We start from the raw sequence: 25943 nt of genomic DNA, 5'->3' as shown, positions 1-25943 counted from the left end.
GTGGGTGAAATCCTGAATGGTGTGCATTCCAGAGAGAATGAGACTGCAAGAAGTGGAGACAGAGTAGAAAATGATTTTGGTAAATTTTGCACTAAAGAAACACCAAATATGGGAAAGAAGCTGGAGGAGATCAGAGATCAAGAGATAATACCACAATAACTCTTTCCTGAAATATTGACCTGAAATATTTATCCTACCTTTGCCTTTTTTTCATACTATTTATAAACATACATTTTTAGGGTTAAATGATTCATTGCTTCATAGTGAAATTCTCCCACTGAAAACATTGAGGTTGTTAAGCTCAGTGTACCTCAGCCCTCCCAGCCATGCTTTTAGAAAAGAGTAGGTGTCTGGTTATAACACCCAGGTCAGTGCTCCTAACACTTCCTTCCCACATTTATACCATAGTTCTCAAAACTGCTTTTCATAAGGGAGCTGCCTTGGCAAGTATACACTTTGGGGTCATCCTGTTATCAATGTTATGACCTTATTGAGAATACCTGAAAAAAAACTTTGGATTTAGAAGCATGCCAACCACACATCTACCTAACAAAGCCCTCCCTAACCATTAAAAATGCGTGTGGATGCTGTTTGTAGCATCTACTGAGGACTGGATAATATTCTAACATTTGAACAGAAGATCATTGTTAAATATTATAATGCAGAGGTGATCCTGACTACTTGACCCTTTTTACTCATGAAGCTTATATAATACAATTAGTTTGAATTCATTTAATGTCCAAACATTTTGTTGGGCAATTCGCTGAGTTGGTGAGTATCGTGGATTCTTAGACATCCTGGAATCTGAGGGAGTCAGTGCCTCCTAGAGAACCAGTGTCCTCTGAATACACCATTCCAAGTGAGGGGGCCATGAGATCAAAAGAAATTGCAGGGCAAAAAATATGAAGACCCAGCTTGTACTTGACATCGTGGTGAATGCAGCCTTTCACTGATGTATTGCTGCCAGTCCTGCCTTGTTTGATTTGCATTCTCCATGAATGTGGCTACCACGCTGGCCCTGCTGTAAGTTCATTGTAAGGTTCCTGTTTCCTCAGAATAATACAACCAGCAAGGCTATTTACATGCCAGCTGCTGACTAACAAAATATGCCGCATATTCTTCACAGGCAGCAGAAGCTATGTCAGGGACAATGTTAGAAGCCAATTAGAACCACAGATGAAAACCCCTTTTTATTCTTTCTCTCATGCATGCTCTACTTTTTTATTTATTTAATTTTTTGGCTTTCTTTTCCTTTGGAGTTGTTTTGCAAGCAGTATTACCAATACATCTATGTCTGATCAGGAGTGGTTCATTTGTAAAATATCACTGACGTTAACTATTGATGAATTGTATTTGTTTTCTTTTCTGGACTACTGTTCCCTAGAAAAATTTTATCTTCTTGGCTGCATGTATATTTTTTAAATACTTTTTTTATGTATTTGGAAACAAGAAATAGAGGCCTTGTGTTGCAGGAGGAGGTAGGATTCTTCCAGTTTTGCAGGAAATGCATTTCAGGGATGCACACATAGGAGGGTTGGAGGCATAGAGGCAAGATTTATCGGAGTGAAAGCAAAGACCTGCCCCCAGGTACACCAGGCCCCGGTCTCATCCACAACCAGGTGGCTCTGCTCTGTCTCATTGCGGAAGAAATCCAGCCTCTGGGACCGCAGGCTCACATTTGTTCCCACCAAGCCCAGGAGGGCCAAGACCCAGAGCTGCCATGCCACTATCCTGGCGTCCCAGGCTCCAGTAGTCCAGCACAGTTTCTGTTCCCATCCAGGCCGCTAGAGGCGCTGTGCTTCAGCCTATAGGCTGCTGAAGAGACCTCAGGCCTTTGTTAAACTTTGATTATATGTCCTTGGGCTTGGGCAAGAGCAGGCTTTCTTTCAAAGAATCCAGTCCTGTACTGGTGCCTCTCCCTATACAATCCCTTTTCTGGATCTTCCGAGGTTTCATGTCCTTATCCTATCCAATTCTTCTCCAGGATTTTTCCAGGCTAGACTCTTCACTTTATGGTTGCCATTTTGGCTTCTACTACACATGCCTCAGCAGAGATATTCTCCCCTCACTTTATCCTTCCCCCTGTTAATCTGGGGGCTTGCCCAGCCGTTATTCCCTGGGGAGATTAGAAAGCCTGCTCTGGGATTAGCATTTGTTTGGCAGGAGATGTAGCTGTGCCCTGGAGTCTGTGAAGCTGCCACTTGCTAGTTAATCTGGTTTAATTAGATGTCTCTTTTTTGTTAATATCTAACTAGCTGCCTACTGTAACACTTGGATTTTGGTGGAGCTGAAATACTGGGAAATGTTAGGGGGGAAATGTCTTTTTCAAGAGAGAGTTTATTCACCACCTCATAGGCTAATTTTAAGCGTTTACAGCCCCCATGACGAGCCTATATTTTGATAGGAAGATATTTGAGAAAGAGAGCAACTATTTGGAGAGTGAAGGATTTGCATAGCAGTTGCTGGAACAACTGGCTCCCAGCCTGTCCAAACATTCTCCCAGATTCATAACATAAAATTAATGTATCAGAATGCGCCTCCTGGGAGCTAAAACAACCAATTCACAAGCTGCTCTGCTCCCTGTTAGGGCTGAGCTGGGTCTCCGTCCTTCTGGATCCAAAGCATTCAAAACTAGGCCAAGTTCTTAAGCCCCTCAGGGAAATTACCTGCTTATTATCATCTCATATTTCTGGCACTATAAAAAAGCAAACACAGAAGTTACTCACATGGATCACGACAAAATAGTTACTCATCTGCTTCTATTTGCGGCCACGGTTCTTAATTCTTCGGGGTGAATTTTCATTTGTGTTCAATGTTAACCTGATCCACTCATCTAAGAAACTGGTCACTTCATTGAAAGTTAAATGAGCAGCAGAGGGTCCCCAAAAGAAAGAAACAGTAGGGATTGTCAAGATTAAATTCACCTGTTCATTTTACAGACGAGGAAACTAGGACTTTAAATAATAACAATAATAGCAACAGCATTTATTGAACACCTGCCATTTTCCAGGTGACTTGGTTTTTTTTGAGCTTATATGTCAAGCTAGTTAAATTTCTCCAAGAATATGCCAAGCTCCTTTCTGACTATTTTACACATATTAATTCACTTTTCTCATAGCAACTTATGAGGGAGATATCATTACTGTCCTTGTCTATAAAACAAAAAGATGGCTTGTTCATGCTAACAGAACCAGTTAACTGGCCTATTATATGGTTACATATCATTTTATTATTTATAACATTTATTTATGTGATAATGCATATCACATAAATTATTTTATGTGATAAATATTATTGAAAATTATAAAAATCCATTCTTCTAAAGGTTTCTATACATCAAGTATTTCAAGAGTTTTTTAATAAGGCTATCATATTTTGATAAGGAAAAGCAAGAAAAAATAATATTCCATATCCCATAGAGTAAAGGTCCTCTGATTTCACTAGATATTGAATTAAAACACCAACCTTGCATCTGGAGAAAATGTTCCAAAATATCTATTGAATCAAAATCTGAAAACAGTGGCTTTTATGGGTCCAGAGACTATCAGGGTTGGGCAAACTTTTTGACTCGAGGGCCACAATGGGTTCTTAAACTGGACCGGAGGGCCGGAACAAAAGCATGGATGGAGTGTTTGTGTGAACTAATATAAATTCAAAGTAAACATCATTACATAAAAGGGTACGGTCTTTTTTTTTTTTTAGTTTTATTCATTTCAAAAAGGCCGGATCCAGCCCGCGGGCCGTAGTTTGCCCACGGCTGGACTAGATGGATGTTAGCTGACAACCGGACAGAATATTTGAACTAGGGATGATTCTATATGTGTTTAATGTGTGTGCGTATTGTGTGTATTTGGTATGTATCAGTGTAAAATTCTAACAGACTAACATTCTTAACTTCTTTTGAGAAGTTACTTTGCAAAATTTTAAAACTTGGCCATTTTAGAAACTGTAGGTAAAGCCCAATAAAAATTTGAATCAAAAAGCAGGGTATCCAGTATTTTTCACGCGTCAGTAAAAAGTAAGTTACCAGTGACAAAGAGGAAGTCTCGTCCCTGAATTTCATTTTAAATCTAGAAATGCCTCTTTTCCTCATCCATGTCACCAATAAAGGAAAATTCACTATAAAAAGGTATGCGTACAATGCTTTACTCAGAAAGCTGCTAAAATGTGCTCTTCCTTTAAGGGCTTTCCTAGTTCTTTCCAGCCTTTGTCACACTGGGCCCGGTGGTTCTGGGTCTGTGATTGCTGAGTGTGATCAATGAAGAGTGCTTGAAGGTAATTGAAAGCTCAGCTTGAATGGGCCTAGAAAAGTAGCCAGTATACTTGAAATTACAACCTGGACTCTTGGAAATGAAACTTGTCATGCCCAGCAAAGCTGTTGACTGTCTGTCATACCTGGGAATTCTTAGAGGAATTGAACTAGCCTGACAGATAGACTCAAAAACCAAGTAACCTGGAAAATGTTCCTGAGTTTTCCCTTCCTTCACCTAATCAGGGGTGCTAGTGGCCATGCCTGGGCTGTCTTCCTCGCCAGTTCCTGGTGGCACAGTGGTCATGTTTAGGTGGTCTTTGCTAAAAGATGATGAGATCCTTGATAAGGTAGTGTCTTGAATACTGAAAGAAGTTGTCATTCAGATAATATTTCTTCTTTCGGAAAAAAAATTCTTTCCATTGTCCAATTTATTTCAGGAACTGTTTCACTTCTATCAAGTCATAGATCCATGAAGTTCCAGTACGTTTGAACTTGGCCTTACTGGCTCTTTAAAAGCTCCTAGTTAATATTTTTTGAAGGAAGGAAAGCTGGAAGGGAGGGAAGGAATGAAGAGGGAAAGAGAAGGGAAGGTTGAAAATATAACCAAAAGAAACACAGGGTTTGTATGAGAGAGACAGCATTTGAGTGTTTCTTGAATGTTCCCATGCGTCTGCCCACACATAAGTTTCAAGCTAAGGGATGTTTTGCTGCAGTGGACCGATAAGGAAGTGGTGAAAAGGAAAGAAACATCTCTCACCGATGTCCAGAAATGAATAACAAGGTGACAGACTCAAAGACAGGTGCTGGACAGAAAATAATTACATTCTACTGTGTTGCCGCAGTTAAACGCAGTAGCTTTATAATTGCTAGCTAAAAATATTCACCTTTTCATGCCTTTCCACCATGCCTCTTTTCTTTGGAACTTGACTTTCTTTAGCAACTTGCTTTATTCTATGCTAGTTTTACTCTGGGCATCTAAAGAATTATCTACTTGAAAAGTCCAAAGGAGCTGATGATCAATAATAAAGCCTGTTTGAATGATCTGACCAATCAGTAGGTCCCTTTGCCAAAGCCAAAGGAGAGGACACTCCAGACCGGCTAGTAACCCTGACTCTTCCTTTGTATCCAGCTTTTGTTCGCTTGTTTGTCTGTTATCCTTCTCTGCAAGTTGATGGTTTTATAGGAAATAACAGGAAATGAATTCTGAACATTAGAGAACAAAAGGAAGAATGGCTAACTGTCATAATTCTCTTCTTCTGGTAGGTTTTTCTTTGCCTTTGAGTCCATTGGGTAGAGGAATAGTCTGCACAAAATAAGGGGAAATGAGGCTCCAGCGGCAGAGCAGGTGGTCAGCATGGCCTGAGAGCTGTCTGACCTCCAGGGTGACCAACAGGACTCTGCTGCTGCTCCGCCTGTTCTCTCCGCAGGCTCCTCATTGGCTTGGATCAGTGGCCAGGGACATTGACTAAGGAACACTCCCTGTAACCTCAGTGTGGCTTCCGTTCATTCTCCTGCCCTCCCATTGGCTGCAGGAAACTGAGTCATCAGTAGAATGAGTGGGAGGCCTTCAGCAGGGGAGTGTTTCAGAGGACAACGCAGGAAGGGAAATTTAGCTATGTGTCTTTGAATAAACTGCTTTACCTTTAAACCTCAGGTATCACTATTGGAAAACAAGAATATACTTTCTAATGAGGGTCATTGGGAAGGCTAAGTGAGAGTTATACAGGTACAATGTTGAGGAGTGCTGGCACACCATGGCTGCCATTATGATTATAAGGGTTCGCTTCTCTTCTCAACTGAGGCAGACGTGTTTATTTCACTTAGCAACTGCTCTCCCTAAGAGCCTACAGATGTTCAACCCTTAACTTTCTAGTAGCAGAAAGAGCTCAAAAAAATATTAACTAGAATATTGTCCTGCCTAAAATATAATACTTAGTTTACCTAAAGATCTCTTATATAGAAACTTCAACTACTCAGAACCAGGAAATAAGACATTTTTAAAAAAAAAAAGACTTATTTGAATGCCAATATCAATACCGGACAATCTGTGCACTAAATTCCACACAGTCATGGGCATTAAATGCCATAGAAACCACCACTATTCTGCTCAGTGTTGGTATTCCTGCCCATTGCAGTTAGAAAGCTGGGAGGCAAAATGAATGAGGGTTGTTAGAAGAGTTAGTCAGAGTGTACAGTCAGGACCCTCTAAGTAGCAGACAAATAGCTGTAAACATGAGCAGTCTGGAACCATTTAAAGAGAGCCAGATCACTCTACTTTTCCTAAGTCAATGATAACAACACTGGTCACAAAAGAAAGCAACAGATTTTCATTTTGTATATGTTGTCTAAGATGACAAATGTGTCCATTACGTTTTCAAAAAATTTTCATCGAAAAGAATTGACTTGTTTTTAATGGGCATTAAGGGATAACCCGTACTTACCTGGAAACAGGTTTAAAAAAATTAATAATCCCAAAATCTTGCAATTTTTTGAAGGATATGTTAACCCCGGAGCAGTTAGCAACACTTGTTTGTGCAGTGGACAACAATGAGAACATGGTCAACTATTCAATGGGAAGATACAGGACTGTGTGCCTGAATGAGTCCAAGAAGGAGAGAGGGATTACTGGGCTATCAGGAAAAACAATAGACTTAATAAACTGAATCATTTTTCTCTTTGAATCAATTCCCTCTAAGCTTGAAAGAATAGAAAACTTTCCCAAGTAAGGTTCATTGTCAGTTGGTATAATATGACAGTGATGGGCTCTCCCTTTGACCATTTAACAAGTGTCATGTTGTTCCATTGGCAGGTCAGAAAATGCAGCTTCCTTTTTAATTAGCCAAACTGGTTCAAGGGAAAACTGGTTACAGAGAAAACCTACCAGGGATGCTTTGTGTTTCCTGTTGTGTTTCCATTCTTGTCATCTGACAAAGGAGGCTCTTGTTTCTTATTCCTCTCAAGTGGCCCTAGAAGAAAGCTGTAGAGAAAACACAAATTTCTATTAAAAACTGAAAAAATAGCAATTACAGCAGCATCTCCAGGCTGGGCATTGTGTAAATAAGCAGGGATTTTTCCCTGCAGGAGGCACTGAGAGCCGGACACACAGGAACAAGAAGAGGAGAGCAGCCCTGGCAGGCATGCAAACTTAAAGGCAGAGGAAGCTCTATGAGGGTTTGACTTCCATGTAATGTTTTTTGTAATTTTCTATTTTATTTGCCATTGCTTAAGACAAAAATATCGTTGTGCATTTTCATGTGCAAATGCTTTCAAATATTTTAACTCAAACAAACACAAAATTCAGAATTATCTTGGGACAGACACAAACCCCAGGTTGTCCTGACATTGGCCCAGCATGTCCTTCAGACATGTGTTTGTGCACACATTTACAAAGCAGCGCAGGTTTTCTTTCTTTACCTTCTCTCAGGCTACAAATTTACTTTACTACTCGTTCTTAGGACCACAGGTGACCTTCTTGACAAAATGGCAGTATCTGTTTTGCTTATGATTAGCCTGCAAAGCTGCAAATGCTATTGAGCAACAAAATGAAAACCTGATTCTTTGAAATGACCATGATTTTGATCAAGTGAAAAGTAAAAATGAAAGAACAATCTGTCATATAATTCTAATTAGAGAGGAGATTATTTAAATAATAAGAGAGTTCTAAGTACAACTACATACAATAAATTTTAAAATCAACATGCATTGTTTGATTATCTAAGAAAATATATGAAATTGATTCAAGGAGAAGCAGAAATTCTAAATTGATCAATAACTTGAAAAATTCATATAAGTGATCTATCTATCCATCCCTAAAAATGCTTTGTTACTAGCTAGTTTATAACTGCTCTTCTATGTCTGCCAGAAGCCAAATTCTTTGTTATGTAAACTGTTCTGGGACATAACTAAATATGTAAACCTTCCCAATTCATAGTGAAAATTAGTGCAACTCTAGTACCAAAAACAGTCAAGATTGTGACAACCTCACTTGCAAACATAGCTGCAAAGACCCTAAATAAAATAGTAGCAAATAAACCCAGTGCTGTTAAAGAATAACAAATCAAAACCAAGGAATATTATATCAAAACTACCATTTCGCTTCACATCCCCACCTGATTTTCTGCATCTCTGCCAACACAGGGGAGTGGTAGCAGAAAACTCTGTTTTTCTTGTTTGATTGTGATGTTGTTTTTTCCTGAGGCAGACATACAAATGTGTCATTGGTACTTCAAATGTTTAAATGTCAAATAAAAAAGTTTTAGAGTAGTAATGAACTCATGATATCTCAGGTCAGTTCAAGGCAAAATTATGAAATAAATTTCATCTTTGGATCCTCTAGCTATTTGTTGGTGCTTCCTTTCCCTCTTTCTAGAGTCCTTTAATTCTTCAAGCTGAGCATACAAGGATTGAGATATGGGCAGGTGGGCAGCCATTTCCTCCCATCAGTTATCAAAAAAAAACAAAAACTGCAAAGTTCTGGCACACAATTTCAATTCAGGCTCTTTGACAAACAACAGCATATATACCCATGTCTCCACCTTCTCGCCCTAAAATCCTTCAGATTTTACTATACACCCTACTTTCCCTCTCCTCCACTGTGTTTCTAGGATAGCCTGGTAATCTTATATTTGAAGATAAATGTATTTGCTGCCTCCGAAGAATTTCATCTGACATGTGACCTCTAATTAGGCAGTGAAATTTAGGCATCAGCAGGACGAATAGGTCAGATGTGTAAGGAATTCCATTTGATGCCTGATTTCGGAATTCTTCTAAAACGGCTCAGATGTTATCCTGATTCTTCAGCCTGCTAACAGCTTGGTATATAATAATGTCTTTCAGACTGTAACCATCCCTGGCTTAAAGAGTAAAAAAGTTAGCCAAATCCAGCCAGCATGGCTCAGTGGTTGAACATCTTCCTATGAACAGGCGATCACGGTTCAATTCCCAATTAGGGCACATGCCCAGGTTTCAGGCTTGATCCCCCAGTGTGGGGTGTGCAGGAGGCAGCTGATCAATGATTCTCATCATTGATGTTTCTATTTTTCTCTCTCTCTCCCTTCCTCTCAGAAATCAATAAAAAATAATATTTTTTAAAGTTAGCCAAAATTCCACTTCTGACCCCAGGTTTTTAATCCAGGGAACCTCAAGTTTTCTTCCCATGAGTGCAGAGCAGATAAGAGGTGCCTCTCACCTCCTAGGTGGATTCCATGGGGGCATCAAGAGCTATTTGAGGCAATGTCCAACGGCACTTTGGCCAAACTATGGTTGCACAGAAGCAGGTTTCTGTGGGAATCTTATGGAGTTGGGGCACATCTCTACCAAATGGGTCTTACCAGAAGTCTCAAATATGACCCATGAGCCAAACACAGTACATAAATGGATCTTGTCTGACTCTATATTTTTTACATTTTTTAGTTGAAGTGCCTGTGAAGGCATTTCATCTCGAAATCTCTGCCCTATAATCAGGACATAAACAGATACAAAGGAATTAGACAACACACAAGTGCTCATATGGTCTTTTTCCTTCCCCTCACTTTTTCCCAAAGATTAAGGCACAAGACAAAAAGTTGAGATATATTGAGTTCCAGCCACAGCTGTCCTTCTCTCTAGTTGTTGATCTTAAGCATTGGGTCTTTTTCTCTGGGCATTAGACCAGAAAATTTCTAAGGCAACTGATAGTTTAATAGTTTATGTTTCTGTGTCCATTTTATCCACCATAGTAGAAAAACTTAGAATTATATATTAACAAATTCTATAAAGTTTACTCCCTATGTAGTTGGAAATAGGCAAGCACTATTATTTTCCCATTTACAGACAGGAAACTCAATGCCTAAAGTAGTTGAATACAATAGTAATTCAGTGTAGCTATTCTAAAAATCTTTTGGCTTCCTTAAATAGCTTCCCTCTGGCTTGGAAAAAAAAAGTCTTTTTTGTTCTTAAGCATTATTTGGGGACTTTGTGTTAATCTGTCATGTATTAATCCTTCCCCAGAAAATAATTTCTCCCCTGGATATACTCCTAAATTATTCTCAAGATGTTTCAAGGTTATTGAAAGAACAGAGGCATCACAACATTAAAACCCTTGAGTAACAATTGCTGAGAAGTAAGTCTATGGATGGCTATATTGCACACATACATACTCATGTATTCATTTACTGAAGGGCATACAAACTCACTGTTTTTAAACACTTAATTACACATCTCATCATTTACATTGTGGTTTACAAATTTCTGTAAATACGGCAAGTTTTCCCTTTACAACTGAAAGGTTAGAAGAGGACATTTTCCTTGGTTTCTGGTTTCTCCTCATTGTCACTGTAATCAATGTAATTACCTAGCATGGTCTCTGCTAGGAGGCTGCCAAGGCACCTCCCTGTCAGTGAACTGCAGAGCCCTCCAGTTGAATACTTGCTGTGTATGTTTTCCCTGTAGTTAAGAATCTGCCTTAAAGATGTTGAAATAGTCTGCGTTCAGATATGGTCTCAATGATTTAATTTCTCTTGGGGGGCAAAAATGCGTTGCTAATGGCCACGTCTCACATTGCAGATTACAGTATTTCGGATGGGATCAGAAGGACACCAGGACATTGATTTAGCTATCCTGACAGCTTTACTCAAAGGTAAGAGTTTCTGCGCCCAGAGAGTGCAAAAGTAATTTAAATCAATTAACATAGGAGCTTTATGTACCCTATTAGTGGATATAAATCCATATGATACCGTGACACATCCTATCATGGATAACATGAGGACCTCTCCTGTAAGACACTGTTACTGCTATTAAATTTATCTATAATGCAGCTGTTATAGAATGACTCAAGTTCATAAAATTTAAGTATACTACAATTCAGTCATGTCCACTGAGTCATAAAACTACATAAAGTAACAGGCTACTGTAATGTGTAAGAACTGAGTTACTGAAGCTATTTAATAATTATTGCCCTATCTACTTTTAAAAATCACTCAATATGGCATAGATAGATAGATAGATGATAGACATAGAGATATTATAATATATTTAAATGGAAAATTTCTAAAACCATTTAGAGCAAGAGAGAAAGAAATCAAAAAAGTAGGCTACTGTACTTTTTATAATTGAACATTATAAAGTGTATCATGTGTCCCAGGTTGAAAACCTCTGCTCTAAAGCTTTTGATACCAGTCAACTAAAAAATAAATGCATGCAGAAGAATTAAGGGACCATGCATGGGTTGAACCACAAAGCAAACCCTGAGCCCCATTCTCCATTTATGAGACAAAATTAAAAGTTTGAGGCAATTAACTCTCTGATATCTGCTAATCCTATATAATAAAAAGCTAATATGCAAATGGACCAAATGGAATGACTAGTCACCATGACATGCACTGACCACCAGGGGGCAGACGCTCAATGCAGGAGTTTCCCCCTGGTGGTCAGTGCACTCCCACTGGGGGAATGCCACTCAGCCAGAAGCCCTGAGCTGGGTTCATGGCTGGCAGCTTAGGCGGGCCTAAGCCGTCATTCAGACATCCCCCAAGGGCTCCCAGACTGTGAGTGGGCACAGGCCTGGCTGAGGGATGCCCCTGAGTGCACAAATTTTGTGCACCGTGACTCTAGTCTTATATAAAACTAAGAAAACATAATAAAACTGATAGCTAACACTTAGGATTTGTTAGGTGCCCAACACTGTGTTAGATGCATTCGATGTATAAATTCATTTAGTCTGACCAGTTCATTATAAGGCCCATTTTATAAATAGAGAAATTGAGGCACAGATTTAGTAACATGCCCAAGGTCAGACAGCCTGACCTCATAGAGCTCACTTACATATACCTCCAAGGCATTCCAATCCCATTGGTAATAAGATGTGGAACATCATATTTATCATCTTGAACCAAAATGAAGAAGTGGCCCAATTATTAAAACACTAGGGGCCCAGTGCACAAATTCATGCACCTTGAAAGGAACTGTGGGCCCCAAGGCTGCGGTGGGCACAGGGGCAGGTCTCAGCCCATCCTCCACACCCCCGACAAGCCCCTCCTGCCGTGGCCCAGGGTCCCCTGTCTGCCAGCAGCCCTGCTCCCACGCACTGATGGCGCAGGCCCCGCTCGCAGCCACTGAGGGCATGAGGCGATTAGGGCCAGCGCCAGTAGAAGGTGCGAGCAGTAGCTGCTGCCCCAATTGCCCCTCAGGAGCAGGGGGAGGTGGAGGAGCCCTCAGGGGCGAACAGAGCTGGCAGCCACTGCTCGCACATGCTGACACAGCCAAGCGATCGGGGCTGGCGCCTGGTGCCAGCAGCAGGTGCAAGTGGTGGCTCCGGCGCCTAAAGTGGGTGCAAGCAGGGCTGGCTCTGGAAGCAGATGTGAGTGCCCAGTGGGACTGCAGCTCATAGGAGCAAAGAATTTTCAGTAACCACCAGAGGCTCATCCTGATGACAGCAACCGGCGCCCCACCTGGGTCTGGCGCCCCCGCTCCCCTGCTCCACCATCCCACCGTGGCTGATGCCCAACATGTTCTGTGCTCTGCCATCTGCTGCCGATGCCCACCATGTTACACCCACATCCCCTGGTGGTCAGCGCATGTCATAGCGACCGGTTGTTCGGTTGTTCTGCCGTTCGGTCTATTTGCATATTAGGGTATTATATATGTACTAGAGGCCCGGTGCACAAAAATTTGTGCACTCGGGGGTAGGGGGGGTTCCTCAGCCTGGCCTGTGCCCTCTCGCAGTCTGGGACCCCTCGGGGGATGACCACCGGCTGGCTTAGGCCCACTTCCCGGGGGATTGGGCCTAAGATGACAATCAGACATCCCTCTGGCAGCCCGGCAGCCCTCGGGGGATGTCCAGTTGCCAGCAGGGAGCAGGCCTAAACTACAGTCGGACATCCTTAGCGCTGCTGAGGAGGTGGGAGACGCTCCCACCACCACCGCTGTACTGGCAGCCATCAGCCTGGCTTGTGGCTGAGCAGAGCTCCTCCCATGTGAGAGCGCCCTGACCACCAGAGGGTAGCTCCTGCATTGAGAGTCTGCCCCCTGGTGGTCATTGTGTGTCATAGTGACCAGTCATTCCCAGTCTTTCTGCTGTTAGGGTCAGTTTGCATATTACTCTTTTACTATATAGCAGGGGTCCTCAAACTACAGCCCGCGGACCACATGCGGCCCACCAAAAACATTTATCCAGCCCGCCGGGTGTTTTTGCTGCCACTGCCTGTCCTGCTTAGCAGCTGACTCATCCAGGGCCAGCAGTGCACATGTGTGGAATGTCTGAGGGACAGTGAACTGGCCCCCTGTTTAAAAAGTTTGAGGACCTCTGCTATATAGGATAGAGGCCTGGTACATGGGTGGGGGCCAGCTGGTTTGCTCTGAAGGGTGTCCCAGATCAGGGTGGGAGTCCCGCTTGGGTGTCTGGCCAGCCTGGATGACGGGCTGATGGCTGTTTGCAGCTGGTCACACTCCCTTCAGGGTGGGGGTCCCCACTGGGGTGCCTAGCCAGCCTGGGTGAGGGCCTGAGGGCCATTTTCAGGCTGGCGGGCAACTGAAGCTCCCAGTCTCTCCTTTTTTCTTTTTTTTTTCATTCTGGGATTCATTTACCTTCTATAGCTGTCACTGGAGCTGAGAGCCGGCTTTAGCTCTGAGGCCCAGCTCCAGCTCTGAGGCTGCGGCTGGCTGAAAGCAGGTACCTGGGTTTGTTTAGCTTCTATAATTGAAACATTGTTGCCATCACTGCCGCTCTAAGCTCTGAGGCCAAAACTGGCTGAAAGCAGGTATCTGGAGCTTGTTTAGCTTCTATAATTGCAACTTTGTTGCTTAGAGTGTAGCTTAGAGCAGGGCGAGGCAGGTGGGGAACATTGGCTTCCTCCGTCACTGGAGCAAGCAAGCCTTAGGTTCGCTTCACCTGCCTGGCTGCCGGCCGCCATCTTTGTTGGCAGTTAATTTGCATATCTCGCTGATTAGCCAATGGGAAGGGTAGCGAAGTTACGGTTAATTACCATGTTTCTCTATTATTAGATAGGATAGATATTAGCTATTGCCCTGGCCAGTGGACTCAGTGGTTAAAGCATGAGCCCATGCGCCAACAGGTCTCAGGCTTGATTCCTGGTCATGGACACATACCTGGGTTGCAGGTTCGATCTCCTGGCCCCAGTTGGGGTGTGAGCAGGGGGCAACCAATCTGTGTCTTTCACATCAATGTTTCTCTCTCTTCTCTCTCTCTTTCTCCTTCTCTCTCTCTCTCTCTCTTTCCCTCCCCCTCAACCTCGCCCATCCACTCTCTCTAAAAAGCAATGGAAAAATATCCTCAGGTGATATTTTTCATCATAATATTGTCCATTGAAAATATTTTCTTCCTCTTTCAATATTTTGTGATTTAAAATTGCACTTCTTTAAATCAGTCTTAGAATTTATTTGTTGTAATGTTTTCTGACTGTTTTTTTCATAACAGAACATAAGAATATATTTTATATTATAACCAAGTAGTTACACATACGTATTTAGAAAATTGAAATTAAGGTATATAAGATAATGTTTACATAGACTTTGGATAATGAAATTCTATATTTTTTATTATCTTCAATGTGATTATATCCCACTGAACGGATTTCATGACCCACTAATGGATCATAACCTGAAGTTTACAAAACACTGCCATAGAAGATTAAAGGAGATTATGATTGCTCTAAAAAATTAACATTTTAATCACTATAATGAACCTTATTTATGTAGCAATTGATGCTAATGGGAATTTATGCTGTTAAAAGATTATGGCGTGTCAACTCTATTTTGCAAAGGCTTTTAAATGCTCTCTGATTTTGACCCAGTTAGTTTGTGAAGTATATCAAGCATATACTTTTGCTGACTTTCTTAGAGGCCAAGAGCATACTTATATGAGTTGCAGATTCTTTAGTTTGTTAAATTATTCTTCCTATGTATTTTTTATTATGCCTAAGCATGTAATGTTGTTTAAACTTAATTGTTCTACAATAATACTTAGTTTTTAGTTATCTAATGCATGAGGAATCTTTGTATAGCACACTTCTTATTCTCTCCATCATCGGAGAAAACCAGAAGTTAGATAGGAGAAGCAGGAGAGAGCTGTGAAACTAACCACTGGTTGGTCCATAAATCCAGAGCCCATGGGGCATGGGGGGAGGGAAGATGGAAACCAGGTGGCTTTGGGGAAAGTCTACCTTTGCTGCCCTTGTTTCTGATCCCATTGTGTTTGATTTTCTTCCGAATCTGTATGTATTAAAGGATACTGTTTATGATACAGACTTATTGAGTATCTGTTCAAAAATGAAGAGAGAAAGAGAACAAAATGAATACTGTCACAGAGATCTGAAGCCCTACCTTCTGCAAATGGTAGCCTGAGGTAGCTTTGAGAATAGGTGACATCATATATGTCATTCACATTAAGTAACCATTCTCCGAGAGTTGTGGTCTGAGGCTGGAGACTGTATACCCTTCTTCTCCTTTTCCCTTCTCCACCCCCCTCGCCACACACACCCAGGGGAATCTAAGGAGATGGTGCAGGGTACAGTTGCCAGAAAAAACACAGCACAATGAACATCCAGATAAAAAAACAAATTTTGAGCATAATCATGTCTCAAATATTGCATGGGGCATAGTTACTCTAAAAAAATTTGTTCATTATTTATCTGAAATTCAGATTTTACTGGGAGTCCTATATTCTTGCTTGCTAACTCAGGCTACCCTACTCAGAAGTGGTCTGACACCTTGAGAGTTTCTATTTGAAATGTATTCAAGAATCTACGGAGGATAAAGAGATTAACCAAAAAACATATATAACAATTTCATTATAGACTAGGGAAGAAAAGAAAAAAAAGGATAAAACCATCACACTGAGTAAGTTACTAAAACTTTTCTACTTTTTAACAGGGATCTTCCATCTGGTAGATTTATTGTCATATCCCCTTCAAAACAGACAAGAATTACCATATTTAAAAGATTACAGGTTACCACTGAAAGAAAAATTTTACACAGTCACTGTACATCAAGGTTAAAAAACTATCCTGCATGGAAAATATACTTAGAAATCATGTGAATAAAAGAAAAGTTATTGTGTTTAAGGAAAAATTGAAGTCCTCATAATGTGCCACCTAAATGTGGACATTCATTCTTCTTGGAGTCACTTAGGTGTATGAAGTTCTTGCTTCTGCCCATTTCATTCATTATACTGTGTTTTTACCCAACGGCATTCATTAAGGCAAACAAATCCTTTTCTGAGGAGGTCTTAAAGAAATTGTGGACAAACAGCAAACTTTTGGCATTAAAACAGGTTAACACATACATTGCCTTTATAATGTACATTAAGCATATTTTTCTTGGGCTAGTGACAAGAGAAGATGAACATGCTTGCTAACAATGTCAAAAAGTTTAAAATTCAGTGTCCAAGCAATTCCTAACAATGCTTTAAGCTCTAAACAGTTTAGAATTTATGCAAATGCATTAATGAATTCAAGCTTGGCAAATTACACCCAAGCAGGTTATTAAACTATAAATGCAGAAAGTAACTGATAAATATAGAATTAAAAGAATCCTTCTGTTTTTCCTTATAGCCTTGAAAGTTGACAAACTTTTTGAGGACAGTTCTATTAATATTAAGCATTAGGTAACCACAGGTGTTGGGAAACCTAACTACACAAACTGATTTAAAATACTCAAGATGACTTTGTAGTGTTTAATACAATTCAGTTCGTAGGTAAGGGCACAAGACAACATTTAACAAAAATAATCATATCAATTGACCTAGAAATCAAATGCAAATAGATATGAATACATAACACATTGATATAGACAATAGTGTGGTGCTAGCTAGCCAGAGGGAAAGGAGGTGGGGGCTAAGTGGAGTTGGGCAAAGGGAGGGAAATGGGATGGAAAGAGACTTTGCTTGGGGTGGTAGGCGTGGCACAGAATGTAGATGATGTTTTGTTGAGTTGTACATTTGAAACCTGTATGGTTTTGCAAACCAATGTCACCCCAATAAACTCAATTTAAAAAAAAAGAATCTAGGAAGGACACCTAGTTTCTCTGTCTGCCAGGCCCTGCCTACATAATAGCAACCAGAAAAAAAACTTCCACTGGAAAAGACCCTAAACTTATCCTAAACTATCAGATGTTGCCAACAGCTCTCTCAGTCACCTCATACTACCTGTGTCTCTCATACAGCAGCATAAATCTCTTGATCCAGGCTCAATGAAGCCAGAAAACATCTGCTCATAGCATAAGTTGTAAGTAGTGTTTGACCCTTTCTGTGGATAAAATAACTCCCAATTTTTTTTCTTGTATACCTTGGATTTGACCTTGGAAATCAAACAATGTGGGTGTACACTCTCATACCTATACATGCAGTAAAGTATAATATGTATTGATTGCTGTCCTTCCTAAATGAGAAATTCTATTTCTTTGAGTTTAATCTTCATTGGTAAAGAAGTTCATCTGCAGCACGGGGAGAAAGTAACCTTTACTGCTTGCTTCTTTTTCTGGAAAACAATTTAAAAGAGCTAAAAGGAAGTTCAAAACAATATGCTCCTAACTGTCCAGATCATCAAAACAAGGAAATTCTGAGAAATAGTCACAGCCTGAGGAGATATGACGACTAAATGTAATGTGGTTTCTTGGATGTGATCTTTGAGCAGAAAAAGGAAAGTATTAAGTTAAAACACTAAGAAAATCTGATAGGAAAGGAGAAAGCATCTTATGGAATCCTATATAATAAAACCCTAATATGTAAATTGACCGAATGGCAAAACAACCAGTAGCTATGACACACACTGACCACCAGAGGGCAAGCGCTCAATGCAGGAGCTGCCCCCTGGTGGTCAGTGTGCTTCCACAGGGGGAGTGCTACTCAGCCAGAAGCTGGGCTCACAGATGGTGAGTGCAACAGTGGGCCTAAGCCGGCAGTCGGACATTCCCCAGTGCTGCAAGAGAGTCCAGGCCGGGCTGAAGGAACCCCCTACCCCCAGTGCATGAATGTCATGCACTGGGCCTCTAGTTAACTATAAAAGTCAAGTACATATGTGATCAAAGTACTATACCATGTACAGGCAATATTAGCATAAAGCATCTATATAAATCACATAAGCATGGGCAATAGCTGATCACTGTTGATTGAAGAAATGATTAGAAATACCATTGGAAAATCTAAGCAAGAGATATATGAATGTAGAATTAACAACAAATAATTTGTAGGAAATCACATTTCCCTATGATCTTATATAGTCAGTTCAGAGAAAATTATCTAGTTTCTACCATTTTATTTCACATGTGTTAGTCCTTTGGACATAATTAATGCTAATCAATACTGATAAACTAATTAATTACTGATAGATACTTAAGTAGGGGAAGACACTTCTTTTTAAGATATGCATTTGTAAGTTTGTTCAAACCATTAAGAAAAAAGTTTGAAATAAAAATTCAAATGCCAATCTGAAACTAATACAAAATAACAGTGAATGTAAGCTGTAATTGAGAAATCAAATTTTAAAATGTCAAATGCCAAAAGAATAGCCAATATATTCTAACTTCAGGAAAATTTCAAGAATGCCATTGTTCCCATTTGACCCAGTGATCCCACTTCTAGGAATATATCCCAAGAAAACAGAAACACCAATCAGAAAGGATATATGCATCCCCATGTTCATAGCAGCACAATTTACCATAGCCAAGATTTGGAAACAGCCTAAGTGCCCATCAGCAGATGAATGGATTAGAAAACTGTGGTACTTCTACACAATGGAATACTATGCTGCTGTAAAAAAAAGAAGGAATTCTTACCATTTGCCACAGCATGGATGGAACTGGAGAGCATTATGCTAAGTGAAATAAGTCAGTCAATGAAAGAAAAATACCACATGATCTCACTCATTTATGGATAATAAAGACCATTATAAACTTATGAACAAAAATAGATACAGAGGCAGAGCAGCATCGAACAGACTGTCAAACTACAGCGGGAAGGCTGGGGAGGGTTGGGGGGGGGGGGTAAGAGATCAACCCAAGGACTTGTATGCGTGCATATAAGCATAACCAATGGACACAAGACACTGGGGGGTGGGGGAGGCCGGGGGAAGGTCAAGGAGGAAAAAAGGAGACATATGTACTACTCTTTGTAATACTTTAAGCAATAAAACAAATTTTAAAAAAAAGAATGTCATAGTTTAATTTAGATCATACAAAACAATGAAAATCAGTATGTTCAACCATTTTCCTTTAAAATTATATCTTTTAAGAAAACTAAAATTAAAGTGGATAAAATCTTTAAAAATATTTTTAATATTTCAAAACTACTTCTGAATGCATGCTCCTCCAACTCTATGAATTACAAACTGCAAAGTTATTATCACAAACTAGTACTGACATCAATAGGCAATTAGTCTTGCTAAATAATTCATCTATTTGTTAAGTGACTTTGTCCCTAGTGACATAAAAACATTAGAATACATTCTGAAGTAGTTTATGTTCAAAGATTCTATGCACCAAATAGATCTCATAAGCAGCTAACATCCTGGAGTATTTGCTGAGAAGCTACCTTGCTTAAGCTAAGATGACTCATGAATAGGTTTTATGGGAATTAATTATGACCCAACTTTGAAAAGAAAAATGTATTTCTAGTTATGTGTTCCATCTTTCACATCCCTCTTTCTTGTGTGTAGGCAGCTTAATACAAAACTTGCATGATTGCTTTCCTTTTAATATCTTTTTTTTTAACCTGGAACTGTTTGAATAGCTTAATAGGCCAAAAAAAGAGGCATTAATGTTAACACTTTCATCACTCATGATATGCAAACTTATCATAGTTATTAAATGTTATACAGATGGAAGTAGATAAATTTTAACCAAAAGAGATCTGCAAAGTTAAAATGTGTGGCATATTCACTTTATTTTAGATTTGAAATGGGATGGGGGTAAACTGTGGTTGAACAGTAAAATATTTCAGTTGGAAATGAAGTTCATCATGTAATTATTACATTGTAGATTCTTTACCAAAGTATTTATTAAGCCCTTCTCTGCATGAGGCCACTTCCCCAAATGCATTTGTTTCCTGATGGTTTACTTTACTCTTTTAGTCAAATCTTTAACTTCAGTGACACAGAGCAGATTGGCCATCAGCAGTTAGAGTCCAGACATGGGTCCCAAAAGCTTGTGTCTGCCACTGGTTTATTACTACCTCATCCCAAAGCCACTATGGCCTATTCCATTTATAATGGCCTATACTTGAATAATTCTGCAGAATTTTGAAATGTATTTTTTATTGATTTCAGAGAGGAAGGGAAAGGGAGAAAGAGCTAGAAACATCAATGATGAGAGAGAATCATTAATCGGCTGCCTCCTGCATGCCCCACACTCGGGATTGAGCCCGCAACCTGGGCATATGCCCTGATGGGGAATCGAACCTCAACCTCCTGGTTCATAGTTCGATGCTCAACTACTGAACCACACCGGGCAGTCTCTGCCAGAATTTTTAAAGCAATTAACATTCTTACCATTTTTTCACCAAGACCAAAAATCTATTTTTTAGGGAAAAATGATTCTGTAAAGGCCAAATTGCCCCAGGTTTTCCCCACAAAGTCCTTCCATCCTATCCTCCACTGCTGCCCCAAATCCTCAGTATGGGCTTAGCACAACGAGACCGCCTTAGAAACGGCCTTCTAACAGAGACAATGATGGCCATACTGGAAGCATCATACTCCCTGATTGAACAAATTGCTTCACCTCATTGAGACTCTGTTTCCTAATCTGTAAAGTTGAGATAATTATCAGACCTCCTTCATAGTCACTGTAACAATCTTAATTGATAACAAAATTTAAAAAACATAAAAAAAGTAAAGTACTTGCCTGGAAAAATCCCATTAGTAAAAGATGATCTGAATAATGATGGTGATGATGATGATGATGAAGAAGAAGAAAATTTATTTCCTAGCAAATCCAAGTTGATCTCAAAGCAATAACAGAAACCAAGTAGACAGAAATTTCAGACATTTCTGTCTGTCTCTAATAAGCAGAATGCAATAAAAGAACTTAAATCTTTTAATCCCTTTATCTGTGTAATGTTTTACAATTCACAAAGCATTTCACATAAATTTTAATCACCTATCTAATCTTTACAACTCTGTGCTTTGGTTACCAGGTAATTTATCTCTAAACTGAGACTGTCTTAGGCATGAAAGTGGCCAGTATTGATCATTATACCAGAACAACTGGAATAAACCAAGAATATCCAGGCAAGCTCAAAAGTGTTAACACCCTGGTTACAAATTCCACCTTCTAATTAGAAAGTTTTCAGAGGAAAAGGATTATGTCTTCTTTGCCTTTATATCCCAACACCCAGAAAAATTCTTAACATATGGTTAAGAACATTCATAAATATCCGTTAATGAGAAAGAAGTGGAGTCTGACTCAATCAACCACTAGCCAAAGTCACATAAACAATCCAGACATAAGCTGGGCCTCCTTAGGCCTTGAAATTTCATTAATGTGGACTCTAACCTCTCAACTCAATAATCCACAGAAATGCAAATCCTGCATCATCCCCAAGAGTTCCACAAATTCCTAAAATCCTTAAATTTGCCCTGTCACCCCTGCCTTCTGGTTTTTGATCCATGTGTGTTATTTCTGTTCCTCATCATAGGAGTCAAAATATAAAATTGAGCCCTTCCAGTTTCAAAACAAAAATACAATTCACTTAACACAAAGAGTTTAATAGACATAGTAGACTTTCCTAAAAATATAGGTACGGCTGGAAGAGAGGTTTACTTCTGAACACTTTTAACTGAACAGCAGGCATCTCCAATGTTGCTATCCTTTGGCTATTTCATACAGAGGACTTTCCATGGATCCTTCATCCATGACTTCCCCAGTATCCTGCAGGCTTCCCCTCCCAATTTTCCCACTATTTGCTTCTTCCTCATGCTTCCTCTTTAAGAGTAAAGCAGCCCTCTGACACGCCTCAGTGACTGAGCACTGACTTATGAACCAGGAGATCACTCTTTGATCCTAGTCAGGGCACATGCCCAGAGTGAGGCTCAATCCCAGTGTGAGGCGTGCAGGAGGCAACCGATCAATGAGTCTCATCATTGATGTTTTTATCTCTCTCTCCTTCTCTCTTCCTCTCTGAAACCAATAAAAATATGCTTTACAAATAATAATAATTTTTTTAAAAAGAGTGAAGCAAAGTCCTCTCCTCCTTTCAGAGCGGTCCATCTCTGTTCTCTGCTATTGGTCCCCAGCCCTGAAGGGCTCATCTGCCCTAAGCAGCTTTGCAAGGTATTTTGCAAACAAAGACCGTCCCTTCTCTAATCCTGGTGCCAATCCATAAGAGAGAGTGATTCTTCAGCTCCTTTCATATAGGTAGTAACTATGAGGGTGGGGCTTGCAATTCAAAGTTCTTATCTGAGAATGAGAGTATAATGTTCTTTGCTCGAAGTCCATAATCACCAACAGGAGAGGTGCAACGTGTAGGTTCAAGTGTTTGCAAGGACCATGAACCATAGGACCTTAGGCCATTCCCAGCATAGTTCCAAAGTTATGATCATGTCCATCAGATTGTCTCACTGTAGAATTTTAAAGCTGGACAGAGCTATGAAGATCTAGGCCACTGCGATGCCACGGCTGATGTTTGGATGAAGGGAAACTGGAATCCAGTCTGCAGATGCCGGGCACATTATTCCTTCTCTGCACCACACAGCTAGTTCCTACGACAGAGGTGGTCGTCTCCAGCCTCTGGTTACACGGAAACTGAACACCCTTTCTCTCTGCGGTTTGCTCATGCCTCAGGATGGGCACAATGCCAGTGGGCTCCGTGATCTGCACATTAAGCTAATTACAAACCCAAGGCTTGTGAGTGATTCTCAGCTGGTGAAGAAGTCATCACTGCTGGCTGCCCAGTAGAGCCAAGCAATCATACTTTTTCTTCCTTGACTACCTGAGAGCAATGAATCAGCCTCACTCATTAATTTAATCGTCGCATATTCTAAATTACATGCTCATGCAAAATGACAGCAGCATGATTTGTGAAGTTTACATTAATAATACAAATAGTAGTGATAACAACAATAAAAGTAACATATAATAGCAACTAATATGGCACTTACTATAGTACAAATATTAACTCATCTAATCCTCACAATGCTACAGTGGGACAAGTACTATCAGTATCAACAATTTAATAGTTTAGGAAACTGAGGCACAGAGAACCTAAATATCTTGGTCAGAGTCACACAGGTAGAAATTGATGGTGTTCTGGACATGAACCCAGGTTATCTGAATCCAAGACACTTGCTGTGCATCCTGGACATACCTATGGTTAGGATCAGATACTAAAGACTGCCCTTATTTTTCACATGTTTCTGAACGATCAATGATGACTAAATTTTCCTTGGTACAGAAAAAAATATATAGTGACTCCTTGATATATATAGTTCACTGAACACATAAATTTACTTATTCTCCAATAAATCCCTCTAAAACAAAAGTAAAGGACTATTTATTAAAAGACATTAGAGCAGGAACAGTATTTTGTGTTTTTGCTTGCTAGCCTCCCTTGCAGAGAGGTTGGAAAAAAATAAACAACTGAACACTAAGCTGGTGTCAAGGAAATTATCAATGCAGCAATTCCAGAAAATGTCCCTGAACTCCAGAATACATTTTCAGATCATAAGAACCCACTGAGGGACCAGCACAGTAGGTAAAAGTAAATCCACATTAAGTCATGTAATCATGATATTGCAGAACACGTAAGACCAAATGTATTATAATTGCTTCCAACCAGAAAAACAAGTCACATGCAAAAGACCAGGAGCCCAAATGTTTTAAACTTCTAAACAACAATACAGAATGCTATCGTTCAATGACTTAAAATTTTAGAAGAAGATTTACTTGCAACCTAAAGTTCTATATCTAATCTACCAGTCACTTGGGAAGTTAGAATAAAGACATTGCCAGACATGAGTCATCAAAAACTTCAATTCCCATGAACCACCTCTTTGGAAATTACTGGAGCATGGGCCCCACCAAAAATGAAAGAGGAAACAAAACAAAACAGAAAACATGGAACGTACGAAACATGAGCTCCGACATAGGAGAGAGGTGTTGGAAATCCCTGGATGATGAGGAAGGAGAGGCTCAAGGTAACAGTTATGCACCAGGTGGAGGAGGCAAAAGCAGGAGCTGTCAGACCTCCCTTAGGCTTCAGTCTGTAAATGGCAGTGTCACTTCTGCTACATTCTATTGGCTAAAGCCAGTCACAAGACCAGCCCAGATTCAGTGCGAGGGTTGGGGAATACCAAGAATGTGAATACTGGGACATAGAGTCCCTTGGAAACTCTCTTTGAAGACCAATGACCACGGAGAACCAAAATAATCAGCTACTAGAAATGAATGTTTGACTATGGGGAAAGAGGACTGGGCTGATGAGACTTGTGATTTTTTAAAAATATATTTTTATTGATTTCAGAGAGGAAGGGAGAGGGAGAGAGAGAGAGAGAAACATCAATGATGAGAGAGAATCATTGATTGGCTGCCTCCTGCACACCCACTACTGGGGATTGAGCCCACAACCCGGGCATGTATGTGCTCTTGATCGTAATCAAACCTGGGGCCCTTCAATCTGCAGGCTGTCACTCTATCTACTGAGCCAAACCAGCCGGGGCGAGACTTGTGATGTTTATAACAGACCTCTGCATGCATAACTTTAGTAAAAGTGCAGTACAAATTGGTCCCTGGATTACCTAGTTTTCAAATAAAGAGGCAATGAGGAAAAGAAAAAGATAACGGAAATTAGGAAATCATCAATGCAATAATTTCAGCAAATGTCCCAGAACATGTTTCTAAAAAATCCTGCTAAAAAAATCACAATATGGAGAATACAAATTATTTTAATTACCAAGAGATAGAAATGAATTCGTATTTGTCATATCACAAGCAAGCAGAATAATCCAATAGAATCTTTCTTTCTTTTATTCCGTCTTACGTTGATAATGTTTCTCAGTTTTGCATATTGTGCATAATACAGAAACACTTTCATAACATTTTTTAACATGTCAATGGGAGATTTTGTGAGGTATTGACTTCTTTTATTGCAGAAAGGGCACAATAAAGAGGACCCATCCATTTAGGTAGGCCAGCAAAAAGAAGGAAGTGCCATGATGCTTTACAGTGTTATTAATCATAAGCCATAGAATTCATTTGTCCTTTCAGCTTGCATATTTTATTAGGGCATGAAAAAACAGTGGCAATATTTACTGCAGAAACCCTTAGCAGATGTCATTACCTAGGCAACCTGACTTTGTAAGCTTTTCGTATAGCTTTGGCCCATAAAGATCTAGTATCCCGGCTCTGAGACCTTACACAGAAGACTCAGACTAATTAAATAAGAGAAAAGGAAAAAAAAAAAAAAGCTTAGATCCCAGTGGTTAGGAAGTGTGAGGACCCACGAGAGAAAGAGTCCAGCTGTCACTGCAGGCAGGATACAGTGCCAAGAGGAGGAGGGGCAGCCTTCAGTCCCAGGGGAGCCCTGCGCCACCTCAGACAGGTCAGGGAAGATGCAGCAAGTCCCTGAGCAGCTGACAGCAGGTGCCTCGCACAGGAGGGGTCTCCTGTTACACCACAGAGGAGGGGCCGGGTGCCTTTTCCTGCCTGAGTGTGGTGTGGCCCTCAGAAAAACACCCCGTGTCCCCGGCCTCCGCTGCCCAGGCACACATAC

The 25943-nt window shown here is 40.2% G+C and overlaps 1 protein-coding gene across 1 annotated transcript in view; it reads left to right on the top strand.

The window, feature by feature from the left end:
- Positions 1-25943, top strand: part of TRPM3 (transient receptor potential cation channel subfamily M member 3) — a 441698-nt gene that overhangs the window by 305485 nt on the left and 110270 nt on the right. Inside the window, exon 9 of the mRNA XM_081103884.1 lies at positions 10796-10868. Within this exon, the coding sequence (XP_080960010.1) occupies positions 10796-10868 (73 nt within the window). The remainder of the gene's footprint in view (positions 1-10795; positions 10869-25943) is intronic.

This window comes from Myotis nattereri, assembly GCF_964212035.1.
Source record: "Myotis nattereri genome assembly, chromosome: 12".
Taxonomy (NCBI): Eukaryota; Metazoa; Chordata; class Mammalia; order Chiroptera; family Vespertilionidae; genus Myotis; species Myotis nattereri.
This window is presented reverse-complemented; position numbering and strand designations above follow the sequence as displayed.